The following is a 16,950-nucleotide window of genomic DNA, read 5'->3' as shown; positions in this document are numbered from 1 at the left end:
GTGGGCGCGTGTGTGTGTGTACGTGCATGTGTGTGTGCGCGTGTGTGCACGTGCTTATGTGCGTGCGTATGTACATGTGTGCGTGTGGGCACGTGTGTGTGTGACCATGTCTTTGTGTTTATGTGGGTCGACTCAGCCGAGGTCTAGGTCGACTCAGCCTTAAATGGGTAGCTGGTGCGGTGTGTGAACATCAGCACTGGGGAGACAAAGGCGGCCGGGGCGCGGTTCTGGCCACCCACCCGCTCGTGTACCCTGCCGTGCGGGTCTTGGAAGGTGCTCGCTAACAGCACTTGCCCCAACAGCCTTTTGAGGCTACACGGGGAATCTGTCTTTATGGAGCGGCGGCGCACTGGTTAGCGCACTTGCGCTACGAAGCCGTTGGTCAGTTGCATGGAACGTCTGTAGTGATATTGTCTCCTAGTTGGCACCGTGCATCATCGTGAACTTAAGGCGACGTTATACCTCAGGATTATTTTCGCATCACAAATTTTACGTCAATGGCCACTGGGGAGACAAACACGGCCAGGCGTGCGCGGTGCTGGCCACCCACCCCACTTCGCGTTCCACGCCGGCCTTGATTGGTGCTCAGCTAACAGCGCTTGCCCCCAAAGGTCTGTTCAAGGCTACGCCGGGTGCCCTTTGTCTTTGCGCGTCGACAGCGCCAGCCTCCTGCCAGAGGCATCGGTGGCACCTTTTTTCTGCCGTGCACGCGACCAGGCACTGAACCCGGCCAGCCGGCCCCATGGCGCAGCGCTGTGCGGTGCTTAATAACCGCGGTTATGCGAATTCAATCTCGGAGGCGCGGGGCGAAACACACATCGCCCGTGACTATATTTAGCGCCGCCGCTCACGACGCTAATATCCGGCGGAGGGAACATCGTGTTTAACTAATGCAAGGAGGGCTCGCGGCGGGAAATTCACCGTGCTGGGGTCGTGGGGGGCGCGGTTTGTGGTGCCAGAGGGGATTGGGGGGCTCGATGATCGGCGCTCGCTCGCTCGCTCGATGCGGCCATTAACACGAACCTCGCATTAAACTACATCGAGCGTGAAGTTTACTTTTCCCCGCTCTGCTGATCCGACTCGCGCTTATATTCCGACAAAGTGCCTTGTTGGGGGTTTTAAATCATAATTGTTATATTCATTTTTATTGTCCGTACCAAGTTGATATAAATGTGCGCGGATCGCTGTCCGGCACCGTCGGCGGTGCTGAACCAAGCAAATCATAAATTCACCATTGGAACCTCAAATCATAAATTGTTCACGTTTTGTTCATCGCGTGGCAACTCCATTTGTTTGGCTGCGTCGGGTGGCAGAGGGTGCACGACACGATACCCTCGGTTTTAGTTTTATTCCGAACTAAAAAATCAGTTACGAATCATAATGTCGCGTTAGAAATGACGTTCAAATTCCATGCTGTGTTCGTTCCGTTGGCTATAATCGGGGCTTGCTTGCAACCGAGGGAGCTGTGCGGTGCCAAGCTCCAGGAAGTCTCTCCCTGCCCCTCCACTCCTCGTCAGCAGGCAGGGCTTGGGGGCATGGTCTGGGGAGTTGGGCGCCCCATAAAATGTGAAATTAGAATCAAGGCGCGCTTATAATTAATCGGTGTGAAGTCTTTTTTTCCTCTCTCTCGAGATATTCACGCTGCAAATAGAAAACGACATTGCCCAGAGTGGGGGTGGGTGGGGGCAGGGTGGGTCGGGTTAAAGAAAGCAGTGCATCACCCTGCGGAAGATGATAACGTCTAGCCACATTAGGAGCACGACGTTTATACCCACTTGCAATAGAGCAATTGCCGAAAGCCAAACTCGCATCGCTTCAGTCATCAGAGCTGGAATCAGGCGAATTAAGTGACACCATTTAAACGTGGAGATTATCAGACGGAGACGATTGAGGCACTGCGCTGGAGAACCCGGTTTAATCACAACTCGGTCTGTGTGAGTCTGTGGTCTCTGTGTGATCATTGGGTCTCTGTGTGAGGCTATGAGTCTCTGTGTAAATCACTGTATCTCTTTGTAAGTCTATGGTCTCTATGAGTCTGGGTCACTGTGTGAGTCTATGGTCTCGATGCGAGTCATTGGATCTATGTGAGTCATTGGGTCTCTATGTAGGTTATTGGGCCTTTGTGTGAGTCTTTGAGTCTGTGCGTCTTTGGGTCTCTATGTGAGTCTGTGGTCTCTATGTGAGTCTATGATCTGTTTGTGAGTCATTGGGTCTCTGTGATTCATTGGGTCTCTATGTAGGTTGTTGGGCCTTTGTGTGAGTCTTTGAGTCTGTGCGTCTTTGGGTCTCTGTGTGAGTCATTGGCGACCTGGCTGAGATCGACTCGTTACACTCAAGCACCTCCGATGAGCACGGCTGAATGCGCGCGGTGCAAAAGACGTCCACCATACATAGTGTGCATGCAACCTGGCTTCTTGCGGTGGGAACCTTATTGCGACCCAGGATTCTGAGCGGTGCTGGCTCATTGTCGCCGACGTGGCCACGAGGAGTCGCCACTCTGAGCCGCGTGACGACCTCCGAGCAGCGGTCGCACAACGAGCTGCCAGGCGCATCTCACGAAGCGTGGGGCTCGGGAAGAGATGAGCTCCAAAACAATAATAATAATAATAATGACCATGAAGTCAAAGATACATTTGGTATTCTGCAAGGCTATCCACGAAGGAGGGCTCCGTGTTTCACAGACGGGTATAGTCTGTCAACATGGAGGATATGTCACCAAAATTGTTTTATCCAATTAAGTGATTTGTGGGTAATATTTGGCAAGGAACCGTTATGCCTGTGACGCAGACAGCGCGCAGTGTTTGATGGTTAATATTCACCCGCAGTAATAACCACCCCACCACCCACCCAGCCGCTCACTCACTTATCTACTCGCCCACCCACTCACCCACTCACCGAGCCACACACCCACTTAGCCACCCATCCACTCCCTCACCAACGCAGTCACCCACCCACTTACCCATCCACTTATCCAACTATTCATCCAACCATTCATCCAACCACTCATCCACCCAACCCATCCACCCACCCACCTATTCACCCACTCACACACCCACCGATTCACCCACTCACATACCCACCTCTTCACCCACTCACCCACCCACCGATTCACCGACTCACCCACCCACTCATCCACCCACCCACCCGCTTGCCACTCTTCCTATTCGATTCACGTCACGGGCTCTTTAAGGTTCTCTGTGAAGCAGGCGAGCCGAGGACCTCTGCAACAAGCGGCGATCGTCATCAGCATCATCATGGCAGCATCAGCAGCAGCAGCGACAAGGCAAGGCTTGGCTTCAAACATCCAGCACTTTTATTTGAACATAGAAAACGAGAACAGTCTTGGTTTGTTTTATTGTCTACACAAGTCGCGACATGTGCACGATCACCGTTCCAACCCCTAAAAAAGATACCCGTCATCCCTCCCCCCCTCCCCCCCTCCCTCCCCCAGTGCCCCCCAACCCCACGCCCCACAGTACACCCCACCTAACCCCTCCTGTGACACAGATTTGCCACATCTCACGACGGGATTGAAGACAAGGGAACCAAACAATGTTTGAGAATCGTACCGGGGATTTGATTTCAGCCACACCCGGCACAGCACATCCAGTATACCCCCTCTCGATATCCACGTGGCTACTGCCAGTCACGTGTCACCTATTGAAGTCTACCAACGACCCGGAAAATGTCTTCCAGCCCGGAACACCGCATCCAGTATACCACATCGCTAGGGATGTGGCTGCTGATCACGTGCCGCCTACTCCAGCCTTCCAACGAGTCGGAAAATATGTTTTCACACGGCACACCACATTCAGTATACCATCTAGATATGGCTGTGACTACTGCAAGTCACCTGCGAGCCGAGGACACAGATACATAGAAGATGTTACAGGGGCCGTCGTTCTCAACACCGAGAGCCCCGTCATAGCAACGTGGAATTTCCAACCACTAAGAGTATTGTTTGTTGTTGTAACTTGCCGACCCGCCCCTGCTGGACATCTGTGGGGAAAAAAGAGCTCAATAGCTCATCGGATTCCTCCTCCAGCCTCAATAGAAATTGTGATTGTGAGAAACACGCACGTGGAATGATGATGCCTTCTAACAAGCGAGCTTCACTGATGCAGTGTCCAGCCTTGATGAGACCCCCCCCCCCCCAAGTTATTGATATTTCCCAGAAAATATTATTCGATTGATTTTTGTTGTTTCATGAATGTAGGGCCCTATTTAAATAGCTTAACATTTCTGGCTCTCACCCTCCCACCCCCACCTTCATCCCCCTCCACCTCCACCCTCCCAGCCCTGCTCCCTCCTCTTGGGAAGTTTATATGACCGCCTGTGCCTTTCTGCACAGATACACACACAAAGGTCCCCCGTATAGCCTTAACAGACTTTTCGAGCAAGTGCCTCGCTTGCTGCAGACACACACACAATTACCTGCGCAATCTCATAGCGCACACACACACATACCTGCATTCTCAATATGCAGTACATTACTACATATGCAAGCACACACACACCCAGCTCTCACAAAATGTCAGCTTGCCCTATGCTGGAGTGCCCTGCCTTCGTAAGGTTCTAACCCCATGCCCCCGACTGAACATCTGTGAGAAAAGGAGCTTCTTTGCTCGTGGAATTCGTCCCGCAGTAATACATGCAGATTCTGATTCTGTCTCAATGGAATCACTCCAACTGGCAGTGCTCTCACCGCGTCCAGACGGAACCCCTTCCACCCCTCCCACCCCCTCGGGTCATTAGCTCCTGGGGTGGGAGGGTCACCACACGCGGCACTGAGGTCCATGTAGGCCCCTAGGCCGCTTCTGTTTCGTAGGCCTTTAGTGATAACTGTCTATACTTGGTACTGCTGCCCATGTTGGTACCGCCGCTCGCTGTCACTTCGCTTGTTTCACGCGTAAGTGCTTTGTCTCGCTTTATGAAAAAAACGATTGACATTGACATGACTCTGCCTCTTTGTATATGCACTGTGCCTATCTATGCTCTATAAATATATTTATTCAAGAAGATATCTTGGTTACTTTTTTAACAAACATAAAAATACCGCGTCAACATTTTTGGTTTTGGAGCCTCCTTTTCGTTTTTAATAGGCCCCTCGGCACAATGCGTACTATGGCCTACCTAATAATACGGCCCTGGTGGGTAAGTGAGTGAGTGAGTGGGCGAGTGGGTGAGTGACTAGGTGAGTGAGTGGGTGGGTGAGTGAGTGGGTGGCTGGATGAGTGGGTGAATGAGTGGTTGGATGAATGTGTGAATGAGTATACCCCTGGGCTACAGTGCCCACTACTGTTGCCAATTGGATAACGAGTTCCTGGTGGGTGGATGAGTGACTTATTGGGTGGGTCAGTGGGTGAATTAATGAGTGAGTGGGTGGCTGGGTGATTGAGTAGGCCCTAGGGACAGCCACTTGCCCCCGGCAGTCTGTTACAGGCTACGCGGGGGATCTTTGTCTTTCTTGCGTGTGAGCGCTTGTTGACTGTGACGTCACACGTGGGAGGTCTGGACCAAGTGTGAAATGGAGGAGCACGTGACCCGAGTAACGTTTAAAAGGGGAGACGGGGGAGAGGATTCCAGTGACTCGGTGAGCAACGCTGAGCACCGACAACCTCCGATTAGCAGGACGCTCAGCTGCTACGTACGGTGGTGCGAAAGAAAATTCAACGTACCGTACGTATAAAGACTCACACAGAGATCCATAGACTCGCATAGAGACGAGTTCACTCACACATAGACCCACAGATTCATACAGGGATCCGTTGCCTCACACAGAGACCCACAGACTAACACGTAGACCCACAGACTCACACATGGACAGTAGACTCACACAGAGATCCATAGCATCACACAGAAACCCATAGACTTACACGGAAACCCATAGACTCATCAAACATAAACCCACAGACTTACACATAGGCCTACAGACTCAAACAGGGACCCGTAGACTCACACAGACCCATAGACTCACAAAATTACCCTTAGAATCACAGAGAGCCCTGTAAAATCATATAGACCCACAGACTCACACATAGACCCACAAAATCATACAGGTAATCGTAGACGCACACAAAGATCCATAGCCTCACACAGAGACCCATAGAATCACAAAAAAGACCCATTGACTCACGAAGAGACCCGTAAACTCACACAGGGACCCGTAGACACACATATATATCCATAGCCTCACTAAGAGACCCATAGACTCACTCAGTCCATTGACTCCTCACGCAGAGACCCATAGACTCAAACAGAGACCCATAGACTCACAAAAAGACCCATAGACTCAGAAAGAGACCCACAGACTCACACAGAGACGAGTAAACTCAAACATAGACCCACATACTCACATATAGACCCACAGACTCACACAGAAATCCATAGACTCACACAGAGATCGATAGACCCCAACAGAGATCCATAGACTCATCAAACAGAAACCCATAGACTTATCACACAGAGACCCATAGACTCATCACAAGAGACCCATAGACACACACAGAAATCCATGGACTCACACGGAGTCGCATAGATTCACACACAGACCTGTAGACTCACAAAGAGACCCACAGATGCACAGAGACCCATAGACTCACACAGAGACCCATAGATCCCACAGAAACCCATAGACTCACGCAGACTCATAAACACACTCAGAAACCCATAGATCCACACATGTATCACTATGGGCCTCAAAGCGTCTCTCTCTATCTCTATGTGTCTCTATGTTTGGCTGCTGCTATAAATGTCCACGTGATGTTGACGATGATGATAGGCCACTTTGTTGAGCTGCCATTGTTTGTGATGGAGAGGTCTCTTCTGATAATAAGTGAATTGCTCAGTTGGGGTTTTACCTGGCAAGATAACAACTAGTATAGATGTTTTTTTTCGATTTAAAGCTTTCGTGACTGCAGGGATTCATCTTCTTGGTTCTTTCGGTAAAGTAATGTAGAAGGGAAATAATAAAATCAAAAAAATAAAACATAATAAAATAATATTATATTAAATAAAATTGTATTTTTATTATTTTATTATTTCCCTTCTACGTGACTTTACCGAAAGAACCAAGAAGATAGAAGTTTTTGTTTATATTGTTTTACGTGATTTGTTTACCTTTCCTATACTTCGCCCTCCTATCCCGTTTGTGCATCATGTTGTTTGTTGTTGAAACGTTCTGACTTCGTGGCCTCCTTACCGGAGCATCTGTGACTTGAAAAGAGCTTCACGGCTCATCGGATTTCTCCTGCAGCGTCTACACGACACGATGGTTCTGGCTGCTGTCTCCCCGCTTGTCTCTGATTCTCCCTCGTCAGGTTCGATCACCGGACCCCTGACGATGCCTGCTGCTGCTCCTTCTTTGGAGTTTGTGTCAATCTCTCTGTCTCTCTCCGTGGAGATATTAACGACCTCGCCTGGTATACTGGAAGTCGTGGGTTCGATCGAGACCTCGATGATGCCTGCTGCTGTGTATTTGGAGTTTGCATCTCTCTCTGTCCCTCCCTGTGGAGATGTTAATTACCTTGCTTGGTATATAGGAGGTAGTGGGTTCGATCCCGACCCTGATGTCTGCTGTAAATTCCGTGTCTCTCTGTGGTCGCGTGGATTTTTCTCCGGGTCCTCCGGATTTTCTCATTCACATTTAAAATCAACATCACCACGTGTTTAGAGCTTTGCTATCAATTTTCACGTGACAATGATAAGCCTACTTCATTGAACTATAATTTGTGATGGGCAGGCCGCTTTTGAAAAACGATCGACTTCATAGCAGCTCATTTGAACATTACTTGGTAAAATAAAAAGTTCGTCGTTTAAATCCATCCTGTATACCAGGCGAGCTAGTTAACATCTCGCCACTGCTGTCCCCAGATGTCCATCTCGGCACTGCCGCTGCTGCTGCTGCTTGGGGTGGTGGGAGCCCAGCAGGAGAAGACCGTCTGCGCGGGCATCAACGGGATCCCCGGTCAGCCCGGAGCCCCGGGGCAGCACGGCGCCCCTGGGGCCCCCGGGAGGGACGGCAGAGACGGTGAGGGGTCGGGTCCCAGAGACCCCCCCCCCACGATGCGGTCGTGGGGAGTGACGCGATGACTCGCTCGCTCACTCGTTCACTCATTCGCTCACTCACTCATTCACTCACTCAATCGTGCACTCACTAACTCACTCATTCACTTGCTCACTCGTTCACTCACTCACTTACTCGTTCACTAACTCACTCGTTCACTCACTCAAACGTTCACTCGCCATGTCATGCACTCAATCGTTCACTCGCTCATTCTCGTAGGGGAGTGTCTCGTGTGGAGTAGAGTGAGATGAGAGGGGAGAGGCAGGAGAGTGCGTGGAGGGGAGTGGAGTGAGATGAGATGGGAGAGGCAGGAGAGTGAGTGGAGGGGAGCAGAGTGAGATGAGAGGGGAGAGGCAGTAGAGTGAGTGGAGGGGAGTGGAGTGTAGAGGGGAGAGGCAGGAGAGTGAGTGGAGGGGAGTTGAGTAAGATGAGAGGGGAGAGGCAGGAGTGTGCGTGGAAGGGAGTGGAGTGAGATGAGAGGGAGAGGCAGTAGAGTGAGTGGAGGGGAGTGGAGTGTAGAGGGGAGAGGCAGGAGAGTGAGTGGAGGGGAGTTGAGTAAGATGAGAGGGGAGAGGCAGGAGTGTGCGTGGAAGGGAGTGGAGTGAGATGAGAGGGAGAGGCAGGAGAGTACGTGGAGGGGAGTGGAGTGTAGAGGGGAGAGGCAGGAGAGTGAGTGGAGGGGAGTTGAGTAAGATTAGAGGGGAGAGGCAGGAGTGTGCGTGGAAGGGAGTGGAGTGAGATGAGAGGGAGAGGCAAGAGAGTACGTGGAGGGGAGTGGAGTGTAGAGGGGAGAGGCAGGAGAGTGAGTGGAGGGGAGTGGAGTGAGATGAGAGGGAGAGGCAGGAGAGTGCGTGGAGGGGAGTGGAGTGAGATGAGAGGGAGAGGCAGGAGAGTGCGTGGATGCGAGTGGTGTGAATTGAGAGTGGCTTGAGGAGCGGACGAGCCATGCTTTGTTCTTCTCGCAGGTGTTACCGGAGCACCTGGAGCCAAGGGAGACCTCGGGGCTCGAGGCTTGACTGGGGACCCAGGTAGGACTGTGACACTGACTCGTGTGCTCCGAGCAGCTGATTCTATATATTTATTTTATTACAAAGTAAGACTCACTGAGCTATGCGAATCTTGTTCAAAAGCGACCTGGTAATGATTGCTCGACGAAATGGGCTGATGTCCACGTAGACATTTTTTCAGGCAAATACATTTCTAAATGTGGAAGGAATAAAAACGGAGGACTCGGTGAAAAATCCACGCAACCACGGGGAGAGACGCATTCAAATTCCAAATGAACAGCTGGCGTCAGGATTAGGAGATGTTCACTCCCTCGTCTGATCCACAGGAGGTCGTGGGTTCGAACCCAACCCTGACGATGCCCGATGTATATTCGGTGTTTGCATGTTCTCCCCGTGGTCGTGTGGATTTTTCATCGGGTTCCTTTGGTTTTTCCTTCCACCTTTAGAAACATGCGTTTAGACTTTACAGTATTTGACTGCTATAAATGTCCACATGATGATATCAGCCACCACATTTAGCTGTCACTGTCGACAGGCAGATCGTTGCTGAAGAAAATAGCAAAACAGCAGCTCGGTGGACCTTACACCTGGGAATTTAACAAATAGTTTAGTCGATGGGTCTCTATGTATCTCCATGTTGTAGAAAACAGAGCTCACGAGGTATACCGCGTATAGGTGTAACATCTGTGGGGGCTTACGCCCCTCTCCTCCTCCGCCCCTTCTCGCCGGGCTGCCACCGATCGTGCGATCGGCCTCCCCGCACCAGCGTCTTCTCTGCGGGACGTAGCTAGTGGCTGGCTGTCCACCGCCTGGAGTTATCCCACACACTCCCCACGTACACCACCACTAATGTGGAGGTAGCTGCGCGCACGCACGTGAATATGCACGCGCTTCTCCCCCCCTCCTGTGCGTCGGCATTAATCCGCTGTGCAAACACGCACGAGGGCAAAATGACGGCCGGCTTGATGATAATATACGCGTGCTTCACACGCCCGCAATTACCCGCACTACACCTACGCTCTCCCCACCCTCACCTAAATCACACCACACGGATCCTCTGTGCTAAAGTTTATTAATGGCGCAAATACGCATTACCCGGAGGAGGAATATTTCGCGAGGAGAGCCTAGCGTGACTCTGCCTATGAACACAGTTACCCAAACGTTCTACCACGTACCTCGTCGCTGTACTCACGGCGTCGCACGGACGCTGTGAGAGTCGGAGGGAGAAGGACGAGCGAAACCCTCGCTCATCACTGCCTCGTAGCAGCACTCGCGGGCATCACACGGATGCTGCGAGTAGCTCAAGGAGGCAGGACAGCAGGGAAGGGTCTGGATCGCCCGGAGGTTGAAGACAACTGAACTCACCGTCAAGGGGCACCTATCTTTGATCTCTAAACTTCAAAGGCCCAGGGTGACGTCATACCACGCAGCCAATCGGGCGCTTACCCATGCTTCCCATCATCGTCCCTCTCCACTGTCTCTACCGTGGCCTAATCCCCTCACTTCAAAGGCCCAGGGTGGCATTGTACTGCACAGCTAATCGCGTGCTCACCTGCGCCGTCTACATGGAGGGTCACGGGGTCTGCTGCTGCTGCGGCCCCTCACCCATTGTCCCCCTGCGCTCATTCATTCTAACCCACTGGTCTGCCCTTCTGCCTAATATTCCACCCTCCGCCTCTCCCAGTGTCGTGAGTAACTCATTGCGGTTGGCCCAGTGAACCTTTTACTTTTGCGCCCATCCAATTTTATGCTAATTTAGGGGCACCGCAATGTAACCTGTCCTGCGATGGCTAATCTCCTGGCACCGGGAAACCGTGGGATTCTCCCTCTAGGGGCCCTTCGGATTAAAACCCGATGTGCCAGGGAACCCCCCGTCAGGACACTACGTGGGTGCACTGTGTGTGGGTGGGTGTTTAGTGTGGGGGCCGGGAAGGGAGTGCGGCGTTTGCGGCATTGCTCTGTGATCGTGGCACCATACATGACCCCTTGTTCTGGAAAACAGAACTCATTCAGTACACCGTGTAGAGCGGAAACACGCGTTTTATACAGACACGTTGGGCAAGGACTTCCTGTTATAAAACAAAGACGTTTGTCACAGGACACGACTCAATTGTGCAGGTTTGGCTCTCCGTCATCAACATAGATGCAGAATTGCCACATCTCTCCGTTTGAGAGTTGGGATAAACACATAAAAAACAAAGATCCCCCGTATAGCCTTAACAGACTGTTGTGGAAAGTGCTGTTGGTGAGCACCTATGAAAACTGGCACGCCTTTGTCTCCCAAGTGGCATTGTTAATACATCACACCAGGTAATCATTTGATGCTGATTCGACCTAGGGTAGGAAGCCCAGTACCAGTTCAGATAATCGTCACTTGTGTTGACCATGAGCGGGAATCGAACTCGGGTCTCTGCTGGTTTCATAGCGCTAACTGCTACACTACCATGGGGTAACACACCCCACAAATGCCATGCATTCAGACCGTGTTGTCCGCCTAGGTCTGCCGGGAAAGCTGGGCCCTCTTGGCCAACCAGGGCTCGCGGGGACTCCGGGAGTCCCAGGTGAGCAGGGCGAAAGAGGCGAGAAAGGCAAGCGGGGAGAGAGCGGCGTGGGGCCCAGGTCGGCCTTCTCTGCGAAGGTTGGCGCTTACAAGCCGGCGGCCGGCTCCCCCGTGACGTTCAACGTCATCATCACCAACCCGCAGGGCCACTACAACCCCGGCACGGGGAAGTTCACCTGCGCTCACCCAGGCGTCTACTATTTCACGCTTAACATGCATTCCCATGAACAGTCCCTCGTGGTGATGATCATGACAAACGGGAACATCATCTCTAAGGTGTGCGGTGATAAATACGACGCAATAAGCGGCAGCGTCGTGCTGAGTCTCAAGGCCGGGGACGAGGTGTGGCTGGAGTTGGAGGCTCCATACATTCATTTTCTGTTCGACGTACATAGAGACTCGGTGTTCAGCGGCTATATCCTGTACTCCGAGTGAATCGATCGTTTTTTTATCGGTGCGTCTGGGAAGACAGATCAGGAACAAATTCACATGCACGCGCATGCACCCCCTCCCCTCCAGTTTAAATAAAGCTTTTGGGCAACATCTCAGAAAACTGCTCAACAAAAATCTGCAAATATTCCCAAAGCTGTGGTAATAACTGTTAATTTTCGGATGCGAGATGTTCTCACCAGAGGAAAAATAGGCCCGGCTCTTTTTCTCAGCCACCTCTCTCCTTGCCAGCCAGGGTGTCTGGGCGAATATGAATCGGTTAGACAATGCAGAGAGACATAGCCGCTTACACCAACTGAGAAAGTCCTGAATCCTCACCAACTTTCCCATCCGGCATCGGCAGTGAAGAGGGAAATATTCCAATTCCAGCTGATAGCTATGAAGGTTGCTCATTTCTAACATGGGAGTGAGAGGAGTTCAGATCCATTTTCTCTCCCGTGCAATTCTCTCAATATTTTTAATCGGACACCAACACAGATTTTTAAACGCGCTTTGACGGCAACAGAAATAAGGACAATAACTCGATCTGGAATACTGAGAATCTTAACAAGATTTGGAATGCAGTAACTATGCCTTAGTTCGTTACGCACAAGGACGTGAACCAACTGTGGTGGATAACAATTTCTTGACAACCAAGTACAACCAACTATTCAAACTCTCAGCGACAGTAATAGCACGCGTCTGCAGAACCCTGCAGTTCTCCTACTTAACACAGTGACCGCGCGTGTCGGCAATGACAGAACACCGCAGCGACTTACACAGATAGAGACCACCGCGAGGACCGTTCGTACCAACCCTGACTTACACCTCCACTCCTGGGTGACGAGGCAACGCACCAGAAGCCCAGGGTACGCAAATTCACCGTCGAGGTCGACTACAGCGTCAGGGACCCCCCCAGGACTCAACGGTAGAGCCGTACTCCCAAAAATCAACGCAGAATCAACCTCGGCCTTGCTTTACACTCACAACAGCGCTCTTAATGGATATATGCAGCGGCAGTCTCGGGATTTGCTTTTGCGCTTCCAACAGCGCTCTGAGTGACTCCATGCAGCGACAGTCTAGGGACTTGGCAGTCAAGTCCAACAGTGGTCTGAACAACTCAACGCAGCTGTCGTCTCGGTGACTGAGCCGTCTGCCCTGCAGTAACAGCTGGTCTTCTCCAGGAGTCCCTTTGTCGTGGTGAGTAGTCATTAGGCGGTCATAGATACGAGTTTTGGTTGTTCCGATAAGAAAGGTCATGAAAGTGGAGGGTCGTAAGTCGAGCCATCGCAAGTCGGGGGTCACCTATACACACATTTAGTTCCGCCCTCACAGCATCTGTCAATCAACTTGGCTCTTATTTAACTTTTAAGTCCAAAAAGTATTCAAGAGAGCCGTTTACATAAGCAACGCACCATCAAACATTGAAAAGCGAACTAGCCAGTTGTTTTCAAAACCGTCATATAAGGGCGGTCGCTGATTGGCTGAGATCTGCCGAGTCCACTTACATTTTTTTGTTAAAGCCATTTTTTATTGTACGAGGTAAGGCCCCACGGAGCTGCTTTGTAGCTCTTTTTCAGAAGTGACCAGGTGATCACAAATGATAGCTCAACAAACTGGCAGCTTATCGTCATCACGTGGAAATATAAAGCAGCGGCCAAATACGCCAAACGTGCAACGTTGATTCTCAATGTGGAGGGAAAAAAACCGGAGGTCCCGGAGAAAAATACACGTGACCACAGGGAGAACATGCAAACTCCAAATATACAGCAGTTGTCATGGTCGGGATCGAACCCACGACCTCCTGTATACCTGACGAAGTAGTTAACATCTCCTAGTTACCGTGGCACTTATGGAGCATTCCGATTTGCCGAAATTGGAATTGGTGGGTCCACGTAACATTGTAAAACACGTATCGTTAATCGAAAATGAGTCATGAATAAAAAACTATTTTGACCCTATGAGGGAGGCTGATCGGTAATCGAAACATTATCAATCGATGGCATTATAAACTGAGGGACCACTGTAATTAGTCCCACGGTAGGTCCTCGTGCTTCTCAATCGTCTTGGCATGGCTCCCCAACTCAATACCTCTTGTCCATGCTCCCCCCCCTCCCCAAGCCAGCTCCAACAATTTCCGAAGCACTGCAGTCCGCTACATATTAGGATGCCTTCATCTGTTTCATGGATGTATATATTCGGAGAGGAATCCGGAGTGCCGAGAGAGAACCCCGCCAATTGTTGTGATAGGGTCAAAGTAAGAGTAAAAACATTTGTTGTTGCGTACTTTTATGAGTCGAGCCTATCACGAATGCTCATTGATCACAAATTGAAGTAGGCTCTCTAAAACAACACCGTGATGAGTCTATTGCAGAACTGGCTCAGTCTTAGGAGATGGATCCCGAACGTGAGCTGGTAGCGAGCTCCAGGTGCTTGGGCTGGGGACCCCGAAACTGGGCTGGCCGTATTGCGCACGAGGTTTGCATGCAGCGAGTACAGCAGCAGGTCACCGCGAGCCGCGGATCGTAGTCGGACAAGTCTACGCCTGTCCCAGACGGAGACACTTGGAGATGAGCCCACTTTACGCTGCACGGCAATATCCTGGCGAGGCCAGGTGATATGGCGGACCTCTTGAGGGAATGTAATAAGTATACCAGTAAAAACAAAGTTTTTCACTATAAATCCTTTATATGCGTGGCGGCGAGAGTCCTCTCGTCCTCTGGCTTGAGATGGCTGCCACCTATGGGTCAGATGATTGTCTGCAGTATTAAAGAATTGGTAATTAAATATATTTTTGTCCTATAAAGTGTAAAATTTTGGAAAAAAATTTTTCACGAACATTAATTGTCACGCACAACGAGTCTGTGTGGAAAATGTCAACTCGATTGGATCATGGGAAGTGGGTTAAAAAACGACCGAAAGATTTACACGGTCGTAAGCAAGCACGCAAGCAAGCAAACTTAATATAAAGGATTTAAAAAGGGTAACTTTTACAACATTCGCGTGATTCATTTCCATAGCTCTGGATTACAGGTGTGCGTGAAACAAAGACAACGATCCCTCGTATATCCTGTAACAGACTGTTGGGGAAAATTCTGTTAGCGAGCACCAATGAAGGCCGGCACTGTGGCACACGAGGGGGTGGGTGGCCAACACTACGCCCGGCCGCCTTTGTCTCCCCAGTGGCGATGTTAACACACCACACCAGATACTCATTTAAGACTAAGCCAACCTACGGGAGGCCCAGGAAATGGTTCACATAATCATCACTGGTGTTGGGAGTGAGCAGGAGTCGAACTTGGGTGGCCATTTTCAAGTGTAGCGTAGCGCGCGAACTGAACAGACATGACACACAAACACACCGACCGCCTGCTGTGTTCAGTTATTGTCCTTCCCCCTACCCCCTGCACCTCCGATAAACACGGTTGGTTAAGTATGGTGCCAACGAAATTCAACATTAATGCATACACAGACTCACACAGAGAACCATAGACTTACACAGAGACCCTTAGAAGTGGAACGTGCTGACCATTATAACGCGGAACGCGCACCGTTATAACTCGGAACATGTGTGCTGTTGTAACGTGGAACGTGAGCCACCGATGCTGTAACGCGGTTTCTAGAAGTCGACAGGCGACGTACTTTCTCAAGACTGCATGATGGCTCAGCGGTTATGGTGAAGCGGTAACGCGGAGTGATGCGGTGACACGGCGATGCTCGGCCCGTCGGTTGACGCGGAACTACTTTTTAAAAGCGCTCCTCCCACGTTAATGTCCTAGTGCCCCAGCGTGTGGCGTTGATTGGGATTTCTCGTCGCGTGCTTCTGTACGCTGTTGAAAGGAAGGAGGATTTTTTTCTTTATTTCCACTGGGTTTTTCGTCTGCCATAAATAAAGGATCTGTAATCGTGTGAATATTTATTTGTGTCAATTTGTATGTTTATTGATGCCAACTTCAAACACGTAAACACATGTAAACCACACAAAAAAACATAGACACAAGACCTAAAAATGTTGAAATCTGGCGCCATCTTTTCCTCCGTAGCCGCCGGATAATCGATGATCCACTGATTAATCGATAATATGTGTATAGTTTTCTGTTTTTGTGCAGTGGAAAAACAGCTACTCTCTTGCAGACTCAGTGATGTTTTACTTATACCATGTAATTCCTATATTCGATTCATAGTTATTTTGATTAACCAGTAGTTTTCGTTGGAATGTAATAAAATACGTTAACCGAGGGACTAAATACAATTCTATGCATAATGGATAACTTCTTAAAATATATTTAAACTTATACGGTAGACTCTCAATCATCACTATGCGGGTTTATCCAATTTGCGGATTAACTGCGGCACCTGAAATTTGTACATGAATTAATAACTCATGGATTGTTTCTTAAGTCGAAATTAATAATCTAAAACATGTATACTATTCTTGGAAATCTTCATTACAAGTCACACGCGTCATTAAACCGAACACATATGTTTCTCCGATTAATCCGAAATCCACGCCATCACCTCTACAGTACAGTATTTGCCATACAGTTACAACAGTGGGGCAGAGGTTTATTGATGTTGATGGGTTGTGTCTCTGCTATCATTCACTCAGTAGGCCGAGTCTTCTGCTGCTGGAGTAGTGTTATCATCCCTGAGCATGCTCATCATCGATGGGACGATCGTTTAGTAATTTGTTCTAAATCAAAAGACAAATGAATCTAAATCGTCAGTTGTGCTTAAATTTGAGTGATTTATCCAATCATTTATTTTGTGAGTTTTAATTTACGGAACTAAATTGTCTTAACGTAAACATAATTTATACCTATGTAGTGACATCGCGGGATGTCACTGTACAGTGCCGGCCCTAGAAAGGCACGGCGTGCGATGTAACG

General features: G+C 50.0%; 1 protein-coding gene across 1 annotated transcript; it reads left to right on the top strand.

Annotated features, from left to right (window-relative positions):
* The first annotated feature begins 5,575 nt into the window (after positions 1–5,575).
* On the top strand, positions 5,576–15,964 carry LOC133360714 (complement C1q subcomponent subunit C-like). The gene is made up of 4 exons (XM_061579502.1): positions 5,576–5,679; positions 7,873–8,029; positions 9,031–9,093; positions 11,571–15,964. The coding sequence occupies exons 2-4, from the start codon at positions 7,873–7,875 to the stop codon at positions 12,065–12,067; spliced, it is 717 nt and encodes a 238-aa protein (XP_061435486.1). The 5' UTR covers positions 5,576–5,679; the 3' UTR covers positions 12,068–15,964.
* The last annotated feature ends 986 nt before the right edge of the window (positions 15,965–16,950 follow it).

Source organism: Lethenteron reissneri, chromosome 69, assembly GCF_015708825.2.
Source record: "Lethenteron reissneri isolate LAM-NWPU_2019-01 chromosome 69, ASM1570882v1, whole genome shotgun sequence".
Classification (NCBI taxonomy): domain Eukaryota; kingdom Metazoa; phylum Chordata; class Hyperoartia; order Petromyzontiformes; family Petromyzontidae; genus Lethenteron; species Lethenteron reissneri.
Note: the sequence above shows the minus strand (reverse complement) of the source record. Positions and strands in the feature narration are given on the sequence as shown.

Excerpts from the sequence above, each read along its gene's own strand:
- LOC133360714 (XM_061579502.1), top strand. The coding sequence starts at position 7,873 with ATGTCCATCTCGGCACTGCCGCTGCTGCTGCTGCTTGGGGTGGTGGGA. Across the intron at positions 8,030-9,030 it reads CGGGAGGGACGGCAGAGACG|GTGTTACCGGAGCACCTGGA; the intron begins GTGAGGGGTCGG and ends TTCTTCTCGCAG. Across the intron at positions 9,094-11,570 it reads AGGCTTGACTGGGGACCCAG|GTCTGCCGGGAAAGCTGGGC; the intron begins GTAGGACTGTGA and ends TTGTCCGCCTAG.